Raw genomic sequence first — 26,986 nt, 5'->3', positions numbered from 1 at the left:
TATCTCTATTCACGTTTTTGCTGTTGGTTTTCATATAAAAATTCTGTTTGTTTGTTATTTTGGGGAGTCTTTATTTTGTTAAATTCATTTGTTTTGTTTGTGAGATCCTTGACACTGTAGTGACGGCACTTTGCGTTGTTTCGCGGCATTTTCTTCACTAAGCTCTAGCCCTGGAGAGGAGAGGTAAAATACAATGAGTGGCCCTGTAAATAGTGTTAAAACATGGCAAAAACGTTAGGCATACTTATAAATTGTACTTTCTATGGGTCACATATGTTATATTTTATTAGCAGGCCACTCATTCTCGCCTGTATGTCCATTTTATAGTATATAGCACTGTTATTTTTGCTGGAGAGATAGCTGTTTTTAAGCTAGGTTAGCATAGCAATGTGACCATCTCTGATGCAGTTTGTTGTTATGTACCTTTCTTTTAAAGGTGTGCATTGTGGAGACTGGTCATGAGAAAGTGCTGTACAGAATTTTATGTGTTTTGACACAGAAAATAAATCCACGGTTTATTCCTCACACCTAGACACAATGCAGAGATTGTAGCAGAGACAGAGTCAGACCGAACCGGCTACATTTCAGTGTATCCAAAACTATACTATTATAGTGTAAAGCCGGTATTGTTGGATTTTTTTCTTTTTAACCAGTCTGTAAAACATTTCCAGAACAGCTGAGTTTCAGAATATGTGATAATAAGGTGTTCTGCCATCTTTACACAAAACACATTCGTTAATTTCAAACCCAGATCTCTTAAAAATTCATTCGATTGGTAGAAGTTATTCATTATTTTGTAATGTATTTCTTCTTTTTTTTTGGGTGAAATTGTGTATTTAAAATATTTAGTTCTCTGTTTGGATATTGTAAATTGATCGAAAGTTTCCTTGATTTTATTTCTATTAGCTCGAGCTGGGTATAGATCAGATCAGGAGATTTTACATTTGTTCTGTTCATACATTCAAAGTTTATTGCCTTTGATCCCCCTTCAGAAAAGCCTTTGACTGTGATTGCTTTTTTGATATAGTGGGTTCGATTCCTCGATATAAAGTTAAAGTTAAATTGGTTTATGGAATTAACTAAATCTGAGCAGAGTGCTAATGAGGATGCAGGGTGAATACCTCTAGAGATGTTTTCCATTTGGTGAGATAAGTTCTTTCAAAGATGGTATTGTGCCTAGGATTGTGTATAGTATTGCCTCTTATCAAGTCTCAATCTAGAAGGAATGTTCTTTACTGTGGATAGACTTAAGAACAATTGCTGAAGGAAGGAGTGTAACAATGGCTTAATTTATGGGGGGCTATATTAATTAAAAAGGGGTAAATAAAAACATGCTAATTGTATACAGGTGCAAATCAAAGCATAAACTAGGTGAAACAGGTGAGCGTGGATATGTAAATTGAATGGCATGATATAACAATGATAATTAAGCGGCTGGTGATTCTTGAGGATTTGGTGAATGAATGGCAGATCGTTAATCAAAATACAAGGGGGAGTCTGTCTGAGGAAGGAGAGCTCTAAAACTAAAATTTGACTCACTGTTGTCTAATAGCCATGTCTCACAACATAAACGCCACCTTACTTTGGTAGACGAATCAACTGGCCACGAAAAGAGCAGATGTCCGACGAGATAGGCCGCGTTGAGGTCCTTCGTCGTGGCCTCCCTAGCTAGACCGGTCCTCGGCTGAAGTGGCTGTCGGTCTGGCTTGTCCCTCTTCGGCGGCAGTGTTGTCTTCGTGCGATTGGCTTGGTTATTAAGTTAATATCCAAATTATCCTTCTCTTTCTTGATGAAAACAGACTGGAGCCGAGGGCAGCACAAGTGGCCCTGGTTACCACGGCAACACGAGACGCAGGAGGCTGAGTGCCGTGCAGCCAAACTTGTTCCGGTCTCTAGCAGCCTGGCTTCAAGTTAGAACTTAGCCTTGTAGCCTAGCAGCTAAATTCTGACTTCTGAGTTTCTTTTTCTGTTGTGGTTGTTATTGCTTCGTCAGGTATCCCGGGGAAGCTCTCCTCTTCAGAACTTCCCCAGAACTCTACCAAGACCTCCGAAAATGTAATTTTGACTACTTTGATTGGGGGCCACGGGCGTGGTCTGTTTGACGGCGCAAATTTGGTCCAATCGAATTTCTCCCTTTAGCTTCAGGGCTGGCAAAGGCGGGGTTTGGATTTGAAGCTACTCCTTTCATTTCATTTCATTTCATCAAGTTTGAAGTTATATATAAAATATATATAAATATATATATTATATATAAAAGTACGCAGGTTACGGTGGTGTGGCAACACTCCATTGGTTCTGGTGGTTCGCCATCAGGTGGTACTGTGGCTGCATGATTGAAATAGTTCATTGTCTGGTGTAAGTTCTAATGTTAACTTTTTGTTTACACTCGTCAGGGTTGTTGGTCAGGTTAAGTGAGTCGTGACTTGGTTTCTTGTTACATAGATATTGTTACAAGATATTTTACCCCAGTTTTGACAGGTATATCATATATGACATCCAGAGCATTTTCATGAATAGATATTAATTAACATTTTTGGATATTAAGGAATAGATCAAAAGGCTCATGACAATAGCTCAATGTTGGCAACAGGGATCTGATGTTTATTCTTTAACAGCAGGATTGTGTCGTCCACAAACTGATTTATTGCAAGTTCTGTTCCAAATACTTTGAGGTTTTTTTCGTCATTATTACTAGCATTTCTGTAGCTAAAATGAATAGCCCTGGACTGGCTGGACAGCCTTTCCAGATTCCTCTTTGCACATCAAAATGAGGCGATGTCACATTGAGGCAGTAAAACACAGCTGTTGATGTCCTTGTAAAAACAAAAATAACTTTTGTGAAACAGTCTCCAAATCCAAATGCCTTTAGAGTTCGAGTTATGAAAGGATTTTGCATTATATAAATTGTTATACTCTTGGTTAACTGTGGGAATTTTATCTTTAGTAAAATAAAACGTTAAAAACGTTAAAAGTTAAGCAATCTTGTTCGGAGTGTGATTTTCTATAGAAGCAATTATAAAAAGTTCATTAGAAATCAATTTTAGAATCTGAACATTCTTCGTTTTTGATCAATAACGACTTGATGGCTTTTCTTTCTTGATGTCTTTTCTCTCATCGGCAAAGACATGAAGTGTTTTGTTCTCATTCTTCCATCCATCAATTCCTGTTTGTTCTCTTCTGTGTAATTGCCTTTCTTACAAAGTGTGCTCAAACTTTTAATAAGCTCTTTTACTTTTTTTTTAATTTTTTATTTTTGCTTTAAGAGCTTTTTCTTTACTATGAGATATTGAGCATTTTCTGGCATTATATTCCCATTTCTTTGCATACGATTGAATTTCAGGCTCATAAATAAAACTGTGGCTCTGATGTTCCTTCCTCATTTTTTAATACATTAATGCAATATTAATTATTAATATTAGGCTTTAGCTCCACATGTATAGACTGTGGTGCCTCGCCATTTTTGGAGGTGCACGGCGAGCCACTTACCCCACGACCTTGGGTCAGACCTCAGGAGACAATAACCTGAACCAGGCAGGTTTGTCCCAGCAGGATTAACAGAACTGAACAGGTTTACACGGTGGTCTAGCTAAATCCAGTTGCGGTCCGGATCAGTCAGTAAAATGTGTGGTTCCCTGCCACCTCATCCATCTGAGGAGTCCTCTATTGCTGTTTATCCACGCCAGACTTTACTGTGACAACATAGCGAAGTCTGGAGTTATTATCTCCTCCATTTAATACCGCCGGAAAAAGATGATCATCTATCTCTCTGACTGAAAACCAATCAGGACTGTACAAGCCGTTCCAGTCCCTCAGAGACAAGTGCGTCGTCCTTAAGCCTTTTTGACCCTCCCGGGCACCCATCCTGGAATGTCTCGTGACTGAGGTTGGCCAATTACAGCTAAGATGCTGTGCGGAGCGACAACAATAACAAACGGATTTAAGTGGAGCGGAGGATCGGGAGTCCTCCGCAGCCAGCTCTTATATAACAGATTCTCCCCACACTGTTTCTACTTCAACCTTTTTTTGGTACCGACACACTTCTGAGGCAGCAGCCGCCTCGCACGCAGGCGGTCTCGGGTACGACAGTTGATTCAGTGACGACACCAGGGTTCGGGTCGGAACCGGACAGGACCGGGGGGGACCCAGTGTCTTGAGGTCCCGGGGAAGTTTACGGCAGCCGGTTGTGTTTGGCGCTCGGTGGCCCTTGGTCGTTAGCCGGCGGCGTTGTAGGTCTCTGTGAGCCCGGTGGCGGGGCTAACATGTTAGGACGATGTTCAAAAATGTTTTCGGCTCAGGGTTTCTAGTGAGAACTGCTCATGTGATTCTGACATGGGTCATAACCTTAATACTCTTCCTGCATGATACAGGTAAGTCCGATAGCATGGACTGACATTATATGTTCAAGCTAATGTCAGCAGATACACTGACATTAGCTAAGGAACGAAGCTGCTGCTCAGACTGGACTGTGTTACTGGGTTAAACCATCGTCTCCACTTGTCCGTGTGTGTGTGTGTGTGTGTTGAAGAGCTGAGGAAGCAGGAGGAGACGGGTCAGCTGGTCCAGCCAGTCCTCTTCGTCCTGCTGGTTCTCGTGTCGGTTCTCCTCTACTTCGCTGTCTCTCTGATGGACCCGGGATTCATCCTGTCTGATGACAGCGATCTGCAGGTGATCTCTGAGCCCGCCAACACGTCTGTCCTCACACCGCTGCAGTGGGCAGGTCATCAGATGTTGGTGCTTAAAATGGCTGATGGCCAATGAAGATGAAGATATTGATTATAACAATTAAAAATGATCTGAAATAATTTAAATTCACAAACGGTCCAGTGCCGGTGCCTCCTCTGTGACCCGTGAGATGACAGCGTCTCTGCCTTCTCCCGTGGCTGTATTGTGTGACAGTGCAGGTGTTTATTTGATGCATCAATGTCGGAGAGTCAATTAGAGGAACACTTACTCTTATGTCAGAAGTCTGCAACACTGCAAGAGCTTTGTTTGGGTGAATTTATAGTATATGGGAGAAATAAGATATGAAGTCTTGTGAATACATTTGAAACCTTGAGATTTTATCCTGACCTTAAAAGCATCACAGCACACGCCATTAGTTTGGGCTGTGTGTGCACCATGTAGCTGAATTTTCACCTTTTAGAAAGATTGACTTGGGAACAATATATTTGTACTTTTCAGAACCTTTAGTTTTTCCTGTTTACTTGTCTGGCAAGTTTTTGTAGAAGTGATCAATAATAAATCTGTCACAGTGGAAACACTGTGTTCATCATAAATGAAGGACATATGCTGCTGATGTTGGCATTAACTCACCCACTGCTTTGTTGTTCTATTTATTAGCTGAGGAAATCTAAAATATTTTCAGGTTGATGTTGGTGTTTGCATGTTTAAGGAGTGTATGTGTGTGTGTAAGTGAATGATGTATTTGCGTTTGTACAATATGTTAATGTGTTGTTTGTGTCCTGTGTTGTTCCAGTTCACATTGGGAGTCACTGAGGAGCAGATGGATATGATCCCACCCACTACCAAGTCCCTGCGTCAGCGCCGCTGTGGACACTGTCTGCTGCAGGTATACTGCCCAACTGCCAAGGGGGGTGATGGGGCATTAGGTTGTTGGTGTCATTTTAACACGGTTAGATAAAAGACTGATATTTGTGAGGCAAGAGTGTGTTTGAGTCAGATATTTTGTCACCAAATATTGTTTAACTTTTTTTTTTTTTTAATAGAAAACACTTTCTATGGTTGATTTTACTCTGTCTGAAAATTAAATGCGTGATTGTTTTTCTTGACCATGGCAACATTTTAAGAACTTTACTCGCAATTTTGAAGTGAGAATGTGAATTTTTAGCGAAGCCTGAGATGTTGCTGACAGCTCTGGAAAAAGCTTGAGGATACCGGGCCAAAATTCTTTGGTATGAATCTGCTGCAAGTTTATGACACTGGGTGTCATGTTTCATTTGTCATCTGTGGAGTCAAGGTCACGCTGAGGTGAAATGTGACACTTGTGTCCCTCGGCAGTATAGAATAACAGCAGCACAGCTCTATCTTACACGCTCATCCTAAACAAAGCATTATGTGATGGAGCAGGAGTCAGTTCAGCGCACAGCAGAGAGACTGCACTACAGACTTTGTGTCATCCACTGAGTCTGTAACATCCTTGTGGATTAGAGGCACAGCTGGGGTCAGAATATACATAGAATAGTTAGAGAGGAGGGGAGAAGGAACTGCCCCCAAAACTATTGTTTCAGGGTGCACTGTATTATCCTCTCATACATATCCTTACAATGGGGACCAAGATGTGTAAACACAAACACAGCAGCCCCTCAAGCACTAGACCTGACCAGCAGCTGAGTTAGAGATTTAATTCTGTGAATGGCTAGCCAGAAATGGATACTGCACTGAGAGCAGACACCTTTGTATCTCAGATGGAAACCAGTGTGAGATCAAATCCAAACAGGAAAGCCTCATCACTGTGCAACCGATTGTCGGATCTAATTCACAACAATAGCCATGTCCACTCTAAATCTAATGTGTCTGATTGGTTGTCAAATGTGAGCAGTTAAAAAAGCACGTACATGTAAATGCCTGTATACACAGCTTGTGGCTTAATGCTCACAATGCTTTGCAGCAGGTGTATACTGTGGTATACAGTGTAACTGTGAATGGGTGTACCTCATGAGAAATAAGCAGCGAGCTGCTTTATTTAAGTTTATTTCTGCTGCAGCTGGTGTTTACTTAAGCTACTCACAGTGTTAAAGAACATAATACAGTCCCCGCAGCACTGGAGCCAATCCCAGCTCACATCAGGCAAGGGCGGGGTCGCCCTGGACAGGTCGCCAGCCAATTGCAGGATTTTAGTATTTGTTTCCTATAAATACAATGACCTTTATCCCAAGTAGCAGCCAATGAGATCAAAGCACTGCCAGACGTGTCAACACTGTGTCCGGCGTTACGACCATCACTGCCCCTGGATTGAGAACTGTGTGGGCGAGAGGAACCACCGCTGGTTCGTGCTGTACCTGGCTGTCCAGTTGCTGGTGCTGCTGTGGGGGCTGCATATCGCCTGGTGAGTTCAGCTCTGTCACTGTTTGTGGGCAAACACATCCTTCAGCTGCCTCACTTCTCTCCCTGCTTGTTTCTTCAGGACGGGTTTCAGCTACACACCTACCTGGCAGCTGTGGCTGCGCACCAACAGCACGCTGCTGGCTGTGGCTGTGCTGGTAGCCCTATTGTCGCTCATCGTGCTGCTCCTGCTCGGCTCCCACTTGTACCTGGTGTCTCTCAACACCACCACTTGGGAGTTCATGTCCCGCCACCGCATCTCCTACCTCAAACACTGCGGTGCTGATGAAAACCCCTTCGACCGTGGCACCTTCCACAACCTTTGGGGCTTTTTCTGCGTGTGGGGCACAGTGGTGTGGGAGCAGGTGTACTTCAGGGAGGGTAGTGACCAAGTCTAAGGAGCAGGAACAGACTGACAAGACCAGATGTCGCACCTGAGGATTGCCTACTTAATCACAATGCGAGGGGAGGATCCGCTCCTGCGTTTACCTTTAAACAGGCTCTTGTGTTGTGTCAGTACTCTGCCTCCTCTCTTCTTGTTGAACTTCCCTGCTCCCAGTGGTTCAGTGGGTCGTTTGCTTGTGTTCTCTTACTGGGTTGTGTTCTACGTTGTTCGACACATCCTGCTGTTTTCATGAAGTCCGATCCAGCTACTACCTCTCTTCATCAGCTCCACAGTCTGCAGCACTTCCCTCTTCATGCACCACTGGTCCACCTGCTTCCACTGACTCACAGAACACCAGGGCCTAACCAGGGTGTCTCTCCAGGGAGCTGCTCCTGGCATGTCCAACTGGGAGGAGACCTCAGGGCAGACCCAGGATCAGATGGAGAGATATCTCCCAACTGGCCTGAGAGCGCCTCTGGATCCCCCAGTCAGAGTTAGCCGAGGTTGCCGGGGAAGAGGAAGTCTGGGGCTCCCTGCTAAAGGTACGACCTGACTTCGGGTAAGCATTTGAAGATTAATGGATGAAAAGACTGCTAATTTATACTCAAATTCAATCCCAATTCCTTCACCTTCACCATCATTTGTGTAAAGCTTTTGTTTTAGGGGCATGTGTAGATAATCCAGATCTGAGGTTGGTTCTGGACTCGCATCCTGATCAACAAGCTGAAGCTTCTCTCTTTAAATTTGTGTTTTTATTTGATACATTTGTGTAGTTGATATTTATTCAGAGGTTTTACAGGGTCCACTTTCTGTCAGACCAAGTGAAAGAATCCCGTTATTTAATTTTTGGGAAATTAAACTATGAAGGTGTGAACACTGTACTGTTGTTTCTAGTGTTGAATCTAACCATAATGTATGGAAGCATTTCCAGTTATTTTATATAATGAATGCTTTTTAAACAGTTTTTTATGAGTGTTTTAGTAGAATAACTCGTGGTTCTTCTGTCTGAGATTTTCCTTGTGCAATAGTAAAAACAGCAATAAATGTGGTGTTGGCTGTAATGTGCAGCGACTGGCTAATTCTGATTAGACTGAGTCCTTAGTGAGAGCCCTTGTTTACATGACTTTACATGAATTCACTAATGTCATTTACTTCTGAATTATATGCAATATTGTCATGCAGTGTTTTGTTTTTTTTTACAAATTTGAAATATCAAATAAAAGTGAAGTTTCCTGCTCTTTCAGTGTCCAGCAGATCTGTTTATTCATATTTCCTTCATGTAGTTTAATATATAACCTTCATGACTTATTTAAAAAAATCCATTAGTAGCTGAATTTTTTCTTGTATTTATATATCATCTCATTCTAACAACATAAAACTGTTTTTTACACATAAAATGATTCCCTTGTTCATTCACTAGTCTTAATGTGGATCACATATTGACAGTCGTACTTAAAGAAGTTGCCACTGAGCATCGCTGACAATATCCATGTATGTAAAACAAAAGTCATCCCAGAAGCGAAGCAAATCCCTGTGGTGAGCCGTAGCTGCTGTAAACCAGAGGCAGTGAAGTGCAGGGACAGTCCTCAGAGATGATGTGGACCTGAGCGAGGCCAGAGCTGTGTTTGAGAGGCACCGAAGGCAGAAAAAAGATAGAGCTGACAGTGAGGCAGTGCAGAGGTGAGACCCCTCAGATTAGCTCATGAAGGAGAAGTCAAAGTCAGCAAAGATTTCCTGCTGCTCGGCAGTTAGGACACAGGGTGTTCGTGGGAGGGTGAGGATTGGCTTAAGGCGAGTGAACTCCTCGTCAAAGTTACTGACGTCCTGTGGCGCCCTGATGACAGGCAGGAATGGCGGTTTCACTTTCCTGGCCAGGAGAGCATCCCAGTCGGTCCCCTGTGAATAAAACAAGAGGTCTCAAAAATGGAAACATTCAAAGCTCAATCCTCACGTGACATTTTGACACAAACAACTGGATGTTCACAGATATTTTTTTTTTTCACACACACACACACACACACACACACACACACACACACACACACACACACACACACACACACACACACACTTACTTTGTGGTTTTAAAAAGCAAAAATCATCTTAGTGTAGTTATTTGTTATTAGTTGTTATTTCTCCCCTCTCTGGAGTTACTAACAGCTGTCAACTGGCCAATGATTAATTTGCTCTGTGTAGTGCTTTTATTAAAGTTTGATGGTGAGTCAAGTCAAGGTGGGTGGTACTTGGGGGTGTAGCTAAGGGCAGTGACTGCTTTGTTGTGACATCACAATGTTCCAGAAGTCCTAAAACAACTTTTAGGAAAATAGGATGTTTTTCTGTGAATTAAGACTGTTGATTATGAATTAGGTCTTGGTTGTATATAGCTCATAGAACAAGATGTAGCTATAGATCAAGAAAACATGGAGGTCTACCTCTCTACTTCATGAACTTTGCTTGGTTAATATCTTGACTGCAGTTCCAACACCATCCAAAGCCCTCTTTTATGATCAATTTCATTTCAGCAATGACTAGAATCGAATACCCGCATTTTCCAGCTTTGTAGAAAAAGATATCTACAGACTGACACTAAAAGCTGCTGCAGTCCAATTCAGCTGGTGCAAGCTTAAATTGTTTTTGATGATTCATAATATACCACCATCATCATCCTTTTTCCTCTTGATCCTTCACTTCATCTCAGATGTGACACATCAGCTGGCACTGTCACACTGATTGAAAGTCAAGAAGGAAAAACTTCAGCCACTTCAGTTTACAGACTTTCAAGAGTTTCACTTCCTGCTCAGACTGTGACCCCCCCAAACCTCTGCCAGTCTAAACTCTTTCAGTTCTGTATCATGTGCTGTTGGTGGTTCGTGCAGAATCACAACCTGGAAGAATCTGTCTCTCTTGATCTCAGAGGCGTCGTCCTCTCCTGCCCCCAATCTCATCTCAGGGTTTTTCTGCAGCAGCTGAAAGAGTAAGAGCGATGAAGGCGGAGTCAGTTCAACAAGACAGATGGAATGAAATACGACTGAAGTCCCTGTTTGTGACTCATGGACCTCTGTGTTTCATCATTTAAAGCATTGTGGGAAAATGCCCATGGAGGATTCAGGTCCACTTGACACCGACCTTCTGAATGAGAGACACTGGCACAGGGGAGAGGAAGCGAGGGAAGCGAACATCATCGTTGACGATGCTGTCAAACACCTCCTCCTCATCGTCACCTGGGAACGGGGACTGAGGAAGATAGAGAATATGACAGATCAGAATTAATCCTGAAACAAATAATTCAGGTAATAAATGTAGGAATATATAAATACATGTGTGTTCTACATTTATTTTCAGTTACCATTTCATATTTGCATTTATTTATTTGTTTAACTATCTAATATTGATGAACTTGACACTTTAACACGCTTTTCTGTGAACATTTAGGAACAAGTTTTTGACCGAGATGTGGTCAAAAAACATGGTTGCAGCAGCTGGAACCATAGCAACTGTACATACTGATTGGTCTATTGCTAATTCACTGCAGAAATAAACAGTGAACAGTTCATAGAGGAGATAATATGGTGTGGACCACAACCCTAACCTTCCACACAGTGAATTTGGGGCCTTTGGGCCCCTGAGCAGTATTTCTTCTCAGCTCTGCACATTTGTTATATATGAATGCATTTTCAATAGATTTATTCAAATTATATATTAACTTCTTCATCCTGCTACTTAATTGTACTTAAAAACCTAGTTGATGATGAATCTGGTTCTTGTTCTACATACCTCCCCCACCAGCATCTCATAAATGAGAACCCCCAGGCCCCACCAGTCTACACTGCGAGTGTAGTTGTTGTCTGTCAGGACCTCCGGAGCCAGAAACTCTGGTGTGCCACAGAAGGTGGAGGTACGGTCGCCGTGGCCCATCCCTGCACACAGCAGAGTCCTGTCAGAACCTGAAGCAGCTCCGACATTCAACACATTCACATGAACGTTTACTTTAAATCCTTACCCTCTTTACACAATCCAAAGTCTGCTATCCTGACGAAACCATCAGCATCCATCAGCAGGTTATCCAGCTTCAGGTCCCTGATATACAGAGACACACAAACATATGCCAAACACTGCAAGACATGAGGTGACAGTGTTGTGAAAGCAGTGTTAGGAGGACTCACCTGTACACTATATGGTTTTTGTGGAGGAATTCCAGACCCAGCAGCACACATGAGGAATAAAACCTGAAAACACAGAAGAGGTGATGAGACAGACAATATTACGGTGGTGTAAGTGGACTGCAGCAGGGGTGGGAGGGTCTGTGAGCAGCTGTCAGCGACTCACAGGGCCTGTTTCTCTGTGAAGATGCTGGTGTGGATGTGGGTCATGAGGTCTCCTCCAGGGGAGTAGGCCATCACGAAGCACACGTGATCTGTAGTCTGGAAACAGCCATACAGGTTCACCAGGAAGGGATGGCGAGAGGAGTTGATCACTTCAAAGATCCTCCTCTCACACATGAGGCTGGAGAAACACAGAGACACACAGACACACACACGAAATGAATGAATAAAGTATTTCCTGATTCTGAACGCCAGGTATTCTGGGTAATTGAGCAAACATTACCTCCCATTGCCACAACTGCTCATGAGCTGAGGAAGTTTTTACCTGTCCACTTCATCTCGTGTCACAATGTCTCCTTTCTTCAGGGCTTTGATGGCATACAGTTTGCCTGACTTCTTATACTCCGCCAGCAGCACCTGGGAACAGGAGATACCTCTCAAACATTGAGCACCATGTCTGCTGGTTAAAATTTAGAGGAGACTTAAAAGGAGCTGAGGGAGGAGGGAAGCAACAAACATTGATTGGACACAAACAGGACGCTGTGAGTCCTAAGGCGATGAGGACACTTCACATTAATCTGTGGGCCCACAATAATTTAAAAGGCAAAGAATACTAAAGGACATTGACCTTGATACCACAAAGTAACCCAGCAACTCCATTTTGATAGGACATATTTTAGTGTCTTGAATGAATGAATGAATGAAAGAAAATCAGGCACTTGACCTGATCTATAAATGCTGTTCTTGTCAACTACCAGCAAAGTAGGTGAAAAAAAGAAGAATCTTTTGATGTGATTTGTGGAGAATCAACACAATAGTGTAGAACAGAGTTTAACCACCAATGTAAAATATGGGATAAGTTGTAAAATGTTGCTACTGTGTGAGACCTGGAAATAAGCACCCATTGCCAGACACCTCTAGAAACTTTTGTTACTCAGGCTCTTCCCCTCACTTTTCCCAGCGTGCAAGTTGAATAAAAATTTCTTCCCCAAACATCTGAAGTCATCTACAGCTAACAAGAATTTAAATCACAGCATGGGAACATTGACAGAAACACAACCATATATATGTACCTTTCCAAAGTGACCTCTTCCCAGGACTGAAATGCAGCTGAAGTCTTCCATCTGTAGCCCTGCGCTCCTGGTATGTGGAAAAAAAAAAAAAAAATCAGTTTTATGTGTATCATGTGTATTCCTTGTTGACAGGATTTTTAAATAGAACGAGAGAACAATTAAGACACTTTAATATGCAGATTCCTACATCTCTCTGGATCTGCTTTGAGATGGTTCTGCATTATGACTTGGAGCCCACCTCTGCTAAACTCATGGTGCAGGTGACTCACACCTCACCTCTGGGTGTTATGGGTGCAGTAACTTGAAAATTTGGAGGTGAGGTAGTGATGAAACTAGAACTACTTCGATAAACCAGTAAAACTAACTATTCAGCCTATTAACGAACTCACCAGCCCAGGGAAGAGTTCCGACTACATCAAAACAACACGTTTATGAAAGGAGGAGCATTTACTTTCATAACTATGTATTTTTATGCGACATGCTGGCTATTAAACAAGACTTTTCTTGAATCCTTTCAGATGCAAACAAACTAAATGGGTGATGATCAATAAGACAGGATGAAGATGATACTACACCCGAGCAGGCAAATTGCCTTATTCACCGCATCAGAATCAGACTTATTTTATTGATGCCAAAGGGAAATTTAGTTCGTTAAAGCTTATGAAAGAGCAAAGAATGAGAAAAAAAAAAAAAAAAAAAAAAACACCATTTGAGCTACTGACATTTGAAAGTCACTGCTCAAGTGAGTTGTGTTAAGGCTCAGTGAAGGTCAAGGAGCTCAGTAACCTCCATCAGTCTTAGAAAACTGGAGGAACTGGCTTTACATTCCAGGAGTGATGAAAAAAATATCTGAATAATGATGCCATTGTAACATTTCAGTCTGTTTTTAAATTTTTTCCAAAACTTAGAAGTTGAAGGATTTTATCATCTGGTTGCAAGTTAACATGTGGTAGAAGAGAACTCCATGTTTGTACTGTATGTCATATCTTACAACACAACAACATTCGCCTAAGTATTTCAGGAAGTGGAGGGAGGACCCTGTCAGTAAGTCCTTCAGAAACACTGGTGGACTTACTGTGGAGGATGGAGGGACGGTTGTCTCTTTGGCTTTGAGCTCTTGTTTTCATAATGAGACTGTTCAGGAAGGTAAATAGGCAGACGTCAAGTGACAGTTGCTTGAAGAAAAACATTCTGTTTAATGTACCCATTCTCAGTGTCAGTGATGGACTCACCTGTGGAGAGCCTTTAGCGTTTCTTACGGAGTGATGGGGAGATCTGCTAGTTTCTTCTTCAGCAAAATTCAGATTCATCACAGCAGATTCCCTGAGAGGAACAATAGGACTGTGAATCACTGACCTCGCTCTGTGGTAGTGTTGTTTCACTTAAACTTTTCTAATATCCTAAATCTCTCAGGAGCATCTTCACAACCAAAAGCAGATTCTCTGTGCATTTCTACAATAACTACCCTTATGAAAAAGTTTATTATTGGGGGGGGGGGATTAAAAACAATTGACTGTTCTTCTGTGGCACCTGTGTAAACCATTTATTTTGATTTTAGATCCAAAAATAGATACATACTAATCAATTTAGTTACACTCACAACACCACTGTTGTTTCCACTTCTGGAGACAGATGCTGGTGTTTCATCACTACCAGTATTTAAACTACTGCTAATGTTAGCTGTGTGGCAATGGAAAAAAAAAAACATTTAAAAATAGCATCTCTAAAGTTTTTCCTGAATAATTTAAACAATCCTTTATTAACTCATACTCTTATTTTTAAGTACAAGAGCATGAGATGTGTTTATAATGATGATGGTGACACAATGAGACTCCCTGATGTGTTTTAGTCATTTCTGTTGAAAGCTACACTGGGCCTTGATACACATAGGATAAAATGATTTTTTATCTCTACCCATGGGATCTTATACAAATTAAGAGAAAAGATGAACACTAACCCCCTGTTGTATTATCATCATCATTATAAAACCGCTGTATGACAATTAAGTCTGTCAAGCTAGTGATAATGCTGCTGTCCATCGGAGTCAGATCCTCTATGTTAATAGTAAGATGAATGGGTAGAGAAACAGCCAGAAGTCACAGTAGAGCACTATACAAAAGACATTAATAAGTGTCTATTGAATCAGCTCTGTCAACAGAGATACGTTTCTGGGTCACAGTGTGCAGAGACACCAGAGTCTTACTGTGACTGAGAGGTTGGGGGGCTGGGGCCAGAGTTAGCGCCTGCTAATGGAGGACTCATGGGTTCCAAGGAGCTGCAGGGAGGCAGGATGCTCATCATCAAACGACCCCATGTGGCAAAGTTCATATTCATCTGGGCAGCACGCAGGAAATCCTTCCCTGTGAAGAGAGGGGCATAAAGAGATCATAGAGAGACAGAGACAGACACAGACAGACAGACAGACAGACCTATCGTTAGAGAGATATCTATCTCTCGACAGACAGACACAAATTACCTTTCTCTTTAGGGAAAATCCTCCTCTGTCTCTGGAGTTTGGATCGCCGTTCAATGACTGGCTTTATGAATGTCACCTGGAGGCAGAAACAGTAGCTGAGTTTTAGGTACCGACACTTGAACCCGAGTGTATGATTTTACTTAATTATTTTAAACACTTTATTTTTATGGTGGCACAGTAATAATATCACACACAAAATGTGAATTGTTTTGAAAATAGTACGGGGGAGAAAAAAAAAAAAAATCTAGAATGAGAAATAATCTCTCAAGTGAACATGTTCATCGTTTTTCTTTCCAGGTGGAGATTTAAAGCATACTTTAATATAGACACGAGTCAAACTTCAGGTTAGAAATGAGTGAGAACCTCAATGAAGAGGATGCCCTGAGGCTCCAGCTCCAGACACATGCCACGCCGTCGGTTATCGAGGAAGTCCTCCAGCCGCAGGAACTTCACCCCACTCAACGCCCGCCAGTCTCTCCAGTACACAGCGATCTCCAGCTCCCTGGACTGGATCCAAGCAATATTACTGAGCAACACACATGTTACAAAGTTACACAATACAGATCCACTCATATCGCAGACACTTTAAAATGGTCTTAGTTTCTCATTTCTATGTCTCCCTCTCTTGCAATCTTCGTTTTGAGTTTCATTAACAAAACTGCTGTAAATTACTGAAAGTACATTGATTATTCATCTCTCTAACAGACAGTTCCGCACATTGTGCAATTAGAAAACTAAAACCAATGTGAAAATCTCCTTCTGAAATCATCGTTACCAAATGACTGTTCTTTGATAAAACAACTCAAGCCTGTGGAGAAGTGAACTTCAACTTCCAGTGTGGAAACACCGAACCCAAACCAATGCTCAGGACCTCAGTGCTGATGATTTTGACCAGTTCTGGAGGATTTCTACTTGGTGTTTCTGTTCTGATTCCACATCTGACCAGTTCCATCTCGACACCAAGTTTCATGGGTATTATTATACCTGTATTATTCCTTATAGAATTTAAATCCACTCTGACAATTTAGCTCATGAAATGTCGAATTCCTGAGAATCAAAGGCGACACACTTAAAACAGTAAAACTGTGATCTTATCTTGTATATTACTGTCAAGGACTTTATTTAAACAAAAAGCAATTACGGAACCAGCAGCTCCTCACAATTCACAACACCTAATTCCACATCCCATAATGCAACTTGGAACATCTCTTTGCCAACATTGTCTACATTGAGTCATGAAGGTTGAAACTTGACCAAGATCCTCTCAAGCCACTGAATTGTTTAATCATACAAATACTTTATTCATTCATTTCGTGTATGTGTACTGTCATGGACCTGCCCTTTAAAATGTGCCAGAGCTGGGTCACTCAGTACTAGACCGAGATCTTTACCAGCAATGCCTCTACAAGATTAAAGCAAATGATTTAGGATTCTTGCTGGAATTACATTAGAATATCAAAGACTCTGATTCTATGATGATAGATACTAACAGATGGTCACCATTAGGAAGTAGTCAAGGGGGTGAGTGATACTGGTTAGTTTTGCCTATGAGATGAACTACACTGATGCAGCTGTGAAAAAGAGAGTCACACAGTCAACATCAATAACAGCAAGGACCAGAAATGGTCCTTCAAAGGAACCAAATGGTTATAAACACAACACACCTTACAAATATGACTCTGGTATTTCTTTGTCTGTATATGAATAAACTGTAGCACATCCACAACAAGAGTGGATGGACTAAAACTTTTCAGGGCTATCTTACTGCAAATGGGAAAGTTAGTTAAAACAGGTTTTAGATTTTGATTTGTGACTGTTTAACAAACAGTCTATGCTGAGAAGGTTTTAACATGGCTTCAGATGATTTCAGGCCACTTAATTTTTTGTGTTGCGGACATTTGTGTTTAGAAATTTATAGAGTTACCATATTTAGGGCTTGATTCACTCAAAATCCATGTTTACAGAGTAAAAATGTTTTAAAACATAATTTCAACTTAAGTTAAAGCTCATTCATGACAGGCTCTGACAGCTTGGATTGAATTGTTAATTGTCATCTTCAAGTGTCCTTTAGTGTGTCCAAAGATTCAGCGCTTTTCTCACTATACCCAAGTCTCATTCCTCCTGTCCAGAGCATTGCTTCAGTAAGCTGTTATGTGTCTAACTCAGTGGCTCTCATGGTGTCTTTATAATAAAGAAATAACTGGTTGCTGCTATGTCAATCTTTACAGCAGGTCCTGCATCTCTGCAGAGGACTACTGGAGCTCTGTCATAGGCACCTCCTTCCTGACCAACTGCAGATCATCAACTAAGGGAAGAATCCTGGTTCCAGACTTATTCCAATTCAGTTGTCCTAGCAACAATTAGGCCTTTAACTCCTGACGAATCTCTCACCACAGTCTGGGGGCAGATATGCAGGGATTGCGTTTAGACTCAGAGAGGAAAGCTGCACAGATTTGGAGACAACATGTAAATGCCTCTTGCTGTGAGATGGCAGTGCTAACTGTTTCATGTGACTGTAACAGCAGGGAAGTAGAGAAACTGTAGCTAAGATATAATCAAGTGTGGCTCACTGACCCTTTCCAGCTCAATGCTGAAGCTCTGGCCCCAGGCCTCTTTTCCCAGCTGTCTCCAGTGTGTGTGCCCCACAATCCTGTTGTCCACCTTCAATGTCGCACTTATTTCCGCTGAAACAAGCACAAAGATGCAAGCTAAACGCAGAGCAGCTAATAAGAGCTAAACAGGCTGTTTCAAACTGTGAAAAATGGTTAGCTGAGCTAATATAAATATCATGCATCATGAGCAGCATACAGATCTTAAGTGTGGATATCCATAAGAAGAAAAACTATCTCACTGTAGCTTTACATCCGTCTCTGACTTCTGTCTGACAAGAGGTCAGTCAGCTAATAATACAATTGTTAAGAGTCGTTGATTTTTCAACAGAAACAGGAAGTATAATGTTGCGATGGATACAATGGGTCTATTGTACACTATCACTTGAGCCCCATTTTTAACTTGCATTTGTTTTCATTTTAGAAACTTCACTACTTATCTCTTAACAGTCTGAGCCAGGGGTTGACTGACACTGAAGATGTTTTAAAAACTGGATGATTATGTGACATTAGTCTGTTGTGAATTATGTCATGATTATGAGATATTTTATCATGATTACCAAATAGAATATATTCATTATGAGTTTTGCCTTTGTCTTTTAAAGCAGCCTCTATGTCAGTGGTTCTCCACCAAAGAGAAAAGTATGGTAATAAATAAATAAATGAATGAATGAATGAATGACGCTGAAATGTAAATTTCTGAATATTTTTGGAGAATGATTTTTCCATTAACTCTTCCAGACTAATGTTATACTATATGGGTTGAAATGAGTGTGAATCTGGGACGGCGCAATCATCTCCTGCTGAGGTGGTAAAGTTAGTCACCTACTGCTAAAGTGTGAATAATAGTGAGTTCTCAAACTAAGTATTACAGCTCAAAGAAGTTGAGAACCAGGGCTCTGTGTGATCACACAGACTAGTGGAAATACCAGGTTTAGTATAGTTGGAGTATTAACTTACAGGATAGGTCATCAGTCTTGGCTGTCTTGCCATTGGTGCTGCGTCCTGATAGGCCAGCTCTCACCTTCAGGGACTTTGCATCTGAGAAGCTTCCAGGGATGGAAGAGATGGCAGTTACACGACCACGGCCTGGAACTGACTCCAACAGGTCTTGACAGCCCATCAAACATACCTCTAACCGACCTGAGAATCAGCATTTGAGTCCACAGTTCAATGCTTTGTAAAATGCAGACAAAGGGGAAGTTTGGTATTCTCCAAGGACATTAAAGGATAAAAGTAAATTAGAACCTGTTAGACTGGCTGGTTTGAAGAAGGATGATGAGTAGGAGGGAGTGTTGGTCTTCTTATGTGGTGTACCATGGGAAGGAGAGGTTCCCAACACTAGCTCCTCTTTAATGACAGCACGCTTGGGATGGTCGTGAGGCAGCTCATTCAAACGCCTCTCCAAGGAAAGACGCAACAAATCCACCTTCTGAGACGAATCCTGCATTCGTGCCTGAGCCTGAGGGACACACAAGAATACAGACAAGCTCAAACTATTTTCTTCAACATATTTCAGATGGGTTTGTCTTTACACAGAAAGGAAACATGGATCGGGATAGAGAGTTGGCTGTAATTGTAAATCAAGTGTTTTAAAGGAGTACTGTTTCAGTGGATATACAGATAACACTGATCTTTTACCTAAAATAGTTGTGGGAAAAGAGGAAAACATGGCTGGTTGTGTCCTGTTTCAAGCTAAAATTAACAAGCAGTAAAACACTGAATGAGACCTTATTTGAAAGAAAAACTTGAAAATGTATCTAATTTCATTGCTATATATTAAAAAAGGACTGTCAAGTTGGATCTATATATTGTTTACTTTCTATTCCAGTATATGGCATACAATGAATGCAGAGTTGGCTACATTCATCTCTTCTCACATCAAAACATGTTTTACAACATGCCACAACCATTTCTCATTTTGTTGTTATATTCACCTTCCATACTATATATTTAGCCCTGTCTGCCATTGGGTCCATGTTCTTTACATACAAGTTACATTAGTCTTTTTCAAACTCAATATTTAAACCTGACTCAGTGGGATCTGCCATCAGCAATTAGTTTACTTTACAGTAGTATTTTATTCTGAGAACTTGCTTCTTTTATTCAACACAGAGTGTGGGTGTACTATTCAGCTTCTCTTAGTGCCTCTAATGGAAAATTCTGAACTTTTCAAGTGTTGGTGTTGTCACTGCACCTTCTTTTCAGGAGCACAACCAGAGAAAACCCATATGTGAGACCCTGACTCGTGGCGGTATTATGCTGTCTGACATTTTTACCAAAACAAAAGAAACAAACAAAAACAAAGAAGATGACCCTTGCGTAGCACTCATTTTTGAGGAAACACTGGGCAGAAGTTCCTCCTCCTCCTCCGCCAAGGTGAAAAAAAACATGACATGGACACACACTCATGTTGTCTCTTAATGTCTGCTTCAACAATACAAACAGAAAATAACTGAGTAATTATTGGATGTCTCAATGTTATTAAAATGTGATGTTTCTGTCAGACTGGTTGATGACGTGCCACTTTATGTCAAAGGAGCTTGTTCAATATTCAATAATGTTGACCCACAGTTTTGACAGAGAATTTCATTGTCACCACAATGTAAATTATAATCATGTGGGATGGAGACAAATTAATTTGTCATGAACAAAGATGAAATACATCTTCAGTATTTAAAACATGTATACGCTTCAGTCCTATAACTCCTATTACTTGCCACTGTGTTGTCTTTACCTTGATTGTTGACGCAACAGTGGTCACTGACTGAGCCCTGTATTTGTACAATATAACGCAGCTGGTACACACCTCTGCGAGTATGCGGCGGTCCTGAATCTTGCGTTCATTCAGCTGCCTGACGACATTTTTAGCACCTTCTGCCACAGCTGACTCGATTTTCATGTGATGCATGAGCTCAGCCACTCGCAGTTCCAAAGAACTGATCATCTCCATCGTGTGACCTGGGGGCAAGTTGAGGTTTAAGACAAAGTACAGAATAGAGCAGATTGCTGTATCTGAGCTTTTACATAGTTGTGTAGTACCCAACCTCAACGAATTAAACTATTTGATCTCATATTGAAGATACCTCAATACACACTCCCCATGATCTCAACTGGGTCTCCTTTTCTCATGCCAGGTCTGATAATGTGGTTAAATATTTTCACTGTTAACTGTAGTTAATGGTGACCATAGAAGCTAAATATATAAATATGAAATACTGTTTCAGTAATGTGGATATTGTACTATCTATGAGACTGAGACCGAGGCCGAGACCAGTGCAGTCTGTTTAGTAAGATTTACCATGTGTGCCATCCTGCTCCTCGTCTCTGGCTTGACTGACTTTGACAATCTGCATGCGCAGCAACTCAATCTTTGTGCGGCTGTCCTGCAACATCTGCTGGGCTGTCAACAACATCTTCCTGTCCTGGAAAACAAAACAGACGACTAAAGACCACTGGAGGCTTCTACATGCAGACCGGTGTCACCGTGGGGAGAAATATTAAGTTCCCAACAAGTAAAGAGGGTTGAGACTTGGGTGTGACTTTTGGGCACGGGTCAGGGCAGAGGGTCAGCCAATGTTTCATGTCAACAAGTTGTAAAAGAAATTGTGCTGCAATATGTGTGATTTGACCTGTGTTGTACTGTACCTTAATCGAGCAATTGGTGTAAGTGTGGATCATGTTCTCAGCACCCTGTTTGACTTTGGTCTCCATGGTGAGCTGCTTCTTCAGGGTCCTAACTCGACTGGCTAGTGGTGATGTGACCTCCTCCCATTGACACAACTCTGCTGACTGGTTGTCCTCTCCCTCCAAACTCCCTGAATTACAGTCAGATAATAGCATTTGGAGGGTTAAATTACTAGTTGGGTTGATCCTGCTAAAGACTGTAATTTGTTTGGTACAGCATCTATTTATTCATCTAATTATTCGGGGGGAATATATTTTAGTACCATGACACAACACTTGAGAAGTAGTGTCTTCTCAAACAAATGAGACCCCTATTTGTTAGGAAGATATACAGACGTGGACAAAATTGTTGGTACCCTTCTGTTAAAGAAATCAAAACCCACAATTGTCATGGAAATAACTTGAAACTGACAAACGTATTAAATAAAAATTTACTAATTACTATTGAAAATCAGACATTGATTTTGAATTATGTTTCAACAGAGCCATATTAAAAAACAAACTTAACTGCTCTGGACAAAAATGATGGTACCCTTAACTTTATATTTTGTTGCGCAACCTTTTGAGGCAATCACTGCAACCAAGCAATTTCTGTAACTCTCAATGAGACTTCTGCACCTGTCGACAGGTATTTTGGCCCACTCCTCGTGAGCAAACTGCTCCAGCCCTCTCAGGTTTGAAGGGTTCCTTCTCCAGACTGCATGTTTCAGGTCTTTCCACAGATGTTCAATTGGATTTAAATCAGGGCTCATAAAAGGCCACTTCACAATAGTCAGATGTTTTATTCTTCGCCATTCTTGGGTGTTTTTGGGCCTGTGTGTTTTGGGTCATTATCCTGTTGGAGGACCCATGACCTGCAACTGAGACCAAGCATTCTGACAGTGGGCAGCACATTTTTCTCCAGAATGCCTCGATAAGGTTGAGATTTCATCGTACACTGCACAGATTCAAGACCTTGTGCCACACAGCGCAAAGCACCCCATAACCGACCGAACATAACCAAGCCTCCTCAATGTTTGATAGTAGGTTCAGTGTTCTTTTCTTTGTATGCTTAATTTTTGTGTCTGAACGTAGAACTGCTCTGACTTGCCAAAAAGCTCCAATTTTGTCTCATCTGGCCAAAGAACATTCTCACAGAAGCTTTGTGGCTTGTCAATATGCATTTTAGCAAATTCCAGTTTATGATTTTCCTTCCACAGGGGGAGGCCTCTGTAGTCTTCCATTAAGTCCACTTTGGGTCAAACAGCAATGGATGGTGTGATCTGACAGTGATGTACCTTCACCTTGGAGTTCACCTATAATCTCTTTGGAAGTTGTTCTGGGCTCTTTGGTTACCATTTGGATTATCCGTCTCTTCAATTTGTCATCAATTTTCCTCTTGCAGCCACATCCAGGGAGGATGGCTACAGTCCAGTGGACCTTAAATTTCTAAATATTTGCAACTGTAGTCACAGGAAACTCAAGCTGCTTGGAGATGGTCTTACATCCTTTACCTGTAACATGCTTGTAGAGAACTGTCCTTACCTTTCACTGGTTCCGTGTTGGGCACACCATAATACCAAACAGCACAGTGACTACTTTTCACCCTTTAAATAGGCAGGCTGACTGAATTCAAGATTGACGACACCTGTGATGCTAATTACAGGACATACCTGAGTTTAATATGTCACTATGGTGAAATTATTTTCAATATTTTCTAAGGGTACCATCATTTTTGTCTCAACCAGTTTCATTCATTTGTTTTTTGAAATGATTCTGTTGACCCTCAGTTCAAAAGCAATGTCTGATTTTCATTAGTTAATTTTCAGCAACTTTTTATTATTATTTTTGCCAGCTTCGAGCTTCTTTCTTTAACGGAAGGATACAAACTATTTTGTCCACGTTTGTATTTGTTTTAGATGAGGCCCTGAGAGTTTCCATGAAAAGATGTTGGGTTGAGCACCTACCTTTCAGAAGAGGTATAATATCCTGCACTTTTTCAGTTGGAGTTACCTGTAGTGCCGTCTTTCTCTGTGGCCATAGACCGAGCATTGAGCTCCTGCAGCTCCCAGTGCAGCTTGTCCAATTTGCGGCTCGAGGCCTTCAGTTGACCGTCTACATCAGCTGCACTCTTGCGATTGGTGACCGCCCGCCGCAGTCTCTCGGCGGCTTCTTTGATTTTCAGCTCTCTCTGGATCTCCTGCCTGAGCAGAGTCCGAGCATCATCGATACGCTGCTGAAACTCTGGATCCATAATGTCCCCTTCATCCAGACCCTGCAGGTTGCTGCTCTGAAAAAAAAAAAAAAGAAAAAGAAAAAAAAAAGACATCAACGCAGCTTTACTGTCTGATCACAGTGCTTTTTATCTTGTTATGTATTTATTATGTGTCTTTATGTATTATGTTACATTTGCTCGGGTACCTGCATTACTCCTGTACACACATGCTAATATGATAGGAGGTAGATTTCTCATCCAGGTTGTTATTCTTGAACACATTCTTTAAAATCATCACAATCAGCTACAGTGAAGATCAACTTCATTGTTAACTTCAGACTAAATGACAACCAAGCACAGGTTGTGTTCAAAAGTCACTGCAGGGCAGGCACCATTTGACAGGGAGGAAGGCTGGGATAGTTAAACCAGGTTTAAAAAAAACAAAAAAAAAAAAAAAACAGAAACAACTAAACAATACAACAGATCCCCCTAGTGAACAAGTTTATTACTACAGCAGCAACTTCCTCAAGGCTCAAATTGTTGTTTCTCTGTAATATTATTAGAAAAATACCATCTAAACCAGCTTCTTGTAAACAGAACACTTCTCCTGTGAATTTTTAACCATGTCATTTTCAATGTTGTGATCTCCAGACACACCATCAGTCATGTAACAGTGGAGGGGTTCACATTCAGCAATCATGGGAGAAGTTAGCTGAAAGTTACTTGAGATGCGTGTTGTGTCTTTTTTCCGCCATGTTGATTGTCCGTGTTTAACATGTGCAAGTTAAAGCATCAAGACTTTCTGAACAGTGACAATATCGCTTGCAGGTCATCTTCTCTCTCAGTATATGGATACAGATTTTATGAATCCATCTGTCCTACACCTTTTGGTTTTATGCAGCCTCAAATCACCTCCATCCCACCTCCATGCTTCGGGGTCAGCACTGTGGTGATACTAGTAAAGTCCACACAAGCCACTGTGGAACACATCTGAGTCAAATTAATGTAAACTTGTTCCAATGAGAGAATGAGTTTTCAATATTTATGAAGCTGCTTCTTGTTGTCTTAAATGTAATTGTTTCTCTACTAGTGAGAAGTGTTGTTTTTTTTTGTTTTGTTTTTTTCTGAAACTGTGTCAATGGAGGTAGAGTGTCCCTAGTTGTCTGATGAGTCACAGAAGCTCCTGGTGCCAAGGCAGAAGCAGGCTGGGACTATTCATCCTGCTGTTGGCAGCATTGATCTCTCACCACTGTGACAACTATGTTTCAACTCATAACTGGTATCTCCCGACGCTTTTATTACCTCTTCATCTCACTGCGCTCTCACAAGTTGGTTTCTCACTTTGGTTGGTTTGGATGGTTTTCACCAAGTACAGCTATTAGACACAATCAGCACTGTGTAAGCTGTGTAAACTTATGCTTATTTAATAACTTTGTTCATGTAATCTGGGATCTGTGCACAAATCTGTAGCAAATAAATGTTTTAATAAGTATAAACTCTAATACATTTACTGTGAGATAATATTGTTTTGAATCACTTATTATACAACACGAGACCCTACAGAGCTGTACTGTTTTGTTGTAAGTTATCAGTTTAATTCCTTGTCTCTAATTATTTTTTATAAGGTCTCTTACTTTCACATCCTCAAACTGACAATGTTCAGCTTGTATCTGCTTCATTCATTCCTGCTTCACTCATTATCATCATCATCATCATGTCGACCTTCAATGAGCTCTTAGTATTGTCTGTAGTATTGTCTCCTAACACCTGCTTATGCCTTTACCAATCAGCTAAATTCATGTCCTCCATGTCTCCAAGACTTTATAGTACATATTTACAGTACAGTACACAGATTTTAGTCTAGATTCTAGTCTGTCTTCTAGTCATAGACAGTCTCAGTATGAACACAGCAGGTAAATAACACATCTTAGTGTTTTTCCAAGTTGAAGTTTCAGATTTGAGTGTGAGTTGAAAAAGAGGTGAGGCTTTAACCAGTACATCCTTTACAGTTTGACGTGATCGAAAAAAAACAAAACAAACAAACGCTGATGTTGTTCTGGAAGGAAGCTTCCAATCAACAAGTGTTACTGCCTGGATACTTTCAGTTGAGATTTGTTGTTAGCTCAAATCAGGAACCGTCTACAGATTAAAAACGGGTTCAGGTCATGTCGGCGATGTGGATGAACTATAGGTGGTTTAAATGGCCCCAGTTAATGTTAACAGGTGTTTGTCAAAGAAACAGAGGAACTTAGAGAAGGAAACGAGACAAACAGGAAAATCCAGCGCGTCGGCTTTGGCCGAGTGTCAGTTCGCGTCAGGTAAAAAGAGCATGGAAGTTACCTGAAGAGTTAACCCCGACATGGTGGCCGTCCTTCCTGGACATTCGCACGGCGGCTCCCGGCTCTTCGTGTCGGAGAGTCGGTGGACCAGCTCCTGGAGGACGGACGCGGTTAGTTTGACTGAAATGACAGGAGCGTGTGAAATTCAACGCCTGTGGCCGACTCTCCCCGTATCTGCCTGCGGACAGCTTGGACTGATCCGGGCGGAGGTTTGAATCCACTTTAACCAGACAGACACGCAACACTGACGTCATCTGAGCACGGCAGGATTGGATGACAGAGCAGCTGAATGAACCAATCATATTTGACTATTCAGTGCACCTGCAGAAGTGGAATGTCGGAGCCTCCAACTTCCTCTGACACAGGTATGGCAGGTCTGAGCGGAGAAAAGACCTACAATTACATGCAATCACTTATGGATTTCAAGCGCTAAATATGTATTCCATAAAGCGGATAACTGGTAGAAAACGAAAACCAAAAAATTATTTTGTTGTAAAACTGAACCGGGTATCTTCTCCTTGGGTAGAGGCCCATAAAATACAATGAATTGTATTATATAAATATCACCCTGCTTCGGTTTCTCTTAACGAATGATAAAGTTCTGAATGTATCTTCATTAATGTTGTAATACATTTGGGTGGGGAACCCCCACCCCACCCACTCTTAGCCCCTCCTAAGCCCCCCCAAGCAAAAATAAAAATACTGTAAGCAGCATAAACAATCAGCTGCTGCCTTGCTATGCCGTTGCTGGGAGAGCTGTCAAAGCTGTAACATCAAACCAATCAAATCACACATTACGAAAAGGTTAGCGTATACGAGAGAGCTAGAGTGCGTGTGTC

The 26,986-nt window shown here is 41.4% G+C and overlaps 2 protein-coding genes across 4 annotated transcripts; one reads left to right on the top strand and one right to left on the bottom strand.

Annotated features, from left to right (window-relative positions):
- Positions 1-3,922: 3,922 nt before the first annotated feature.
- Positions 3,923-8,679, top strand: zdhhc12b (zDHHC palmitoyltransferase 12b). Its single transcript, XM_029515176.1, has 5 exons — positions 3,923-4,367; positions 4,526-4,665; positions 5,477-5,569; positions 6,900-7,066; positions 7,145-8,679. Exons 1-5 carry the CDS (start codon positions 4,271-4,273, stop codon positions 7,458-7,460), a joined length of 813 nt encoding a protein of 270 aa, XP_029371036.1. The 5' UTR covers positions 3,923-4,270; the 3' UTR covers positions 7,461-8,679.
- On the bottom strand, positions 8,207-26,370 carry pkn3 (protein kinase N3). 3 transcript variants are annotated; one of them, XM_029515172.1, is made up of 22 exons: positions 26,149-26,370; positions 23,607-23,883; positions 21,576-21,745; positions 21,229-21,352; positions 20,737-20,888; positions 19,176-19,389; positions 18,888-19,070; positions 17,893-18,002; positions 15,682-15,825; positions 15,319-15,394; positions 15,046-15,202; positions 14,075-14,165; positions 13,918-13,976; positions 12,843-12,909; positions 12,095-12,186; positions 11,774-11,950; positions 11,611-11,673; positions 11,448-11,524; positions 11,222-11,364; positions 10,574-10,681; positions 10,333-10,413; positions 8,208-9,343 (listed from the first exon to the last, which is right to left on the bottom strand). In XM_029515172.1, the coding sequence occupies exons 1-22, from the start codon at positions 26,167-26,169 to the stop codon at positions 9,143-9,145; spliced, it is 2,787 nt and encodes a 928-aa protein (XP_029371032.1). In that variant the 5' UTR covers positions 26,170-26,370; the 3' UTR covers positions 8,208-9,142. The 3 variants fall into 3 exon arrangements, with proteins under 3 accessions (XP_029371034.1, XP_029371032.1, XP_029371033.1); XM_029515173.1 differs by having other exon boundaries at positions 23,607-23,878; XM_029515174.1 differs by lacking the exon at positions 26,149-26,370 and having other exon boundaries at positions 8,207-9,343; positions 23,561-23,774.
- Between the last annotated feature and the right edge of the window lie 616 nt (positions 26,371-26,986).

Source organism: Echeneis naucrates, chromosome 12, assembly GCF_900963305.1.
Source record: "Echeneis naucrates chromosome 12, fEcheNa1.1, whole genome shotgun sequence".
NCBI classification, from domain to species: domain Eukaryota; kingdom Metazoa; phylum Chordata; class Actinopteri; order Carangiformes; family Echeneidae; genus Echeneis; species Echeneis naucrates.
This window is presented reverse-complemented; position numbering and strand designations above follow the sequence as displayed.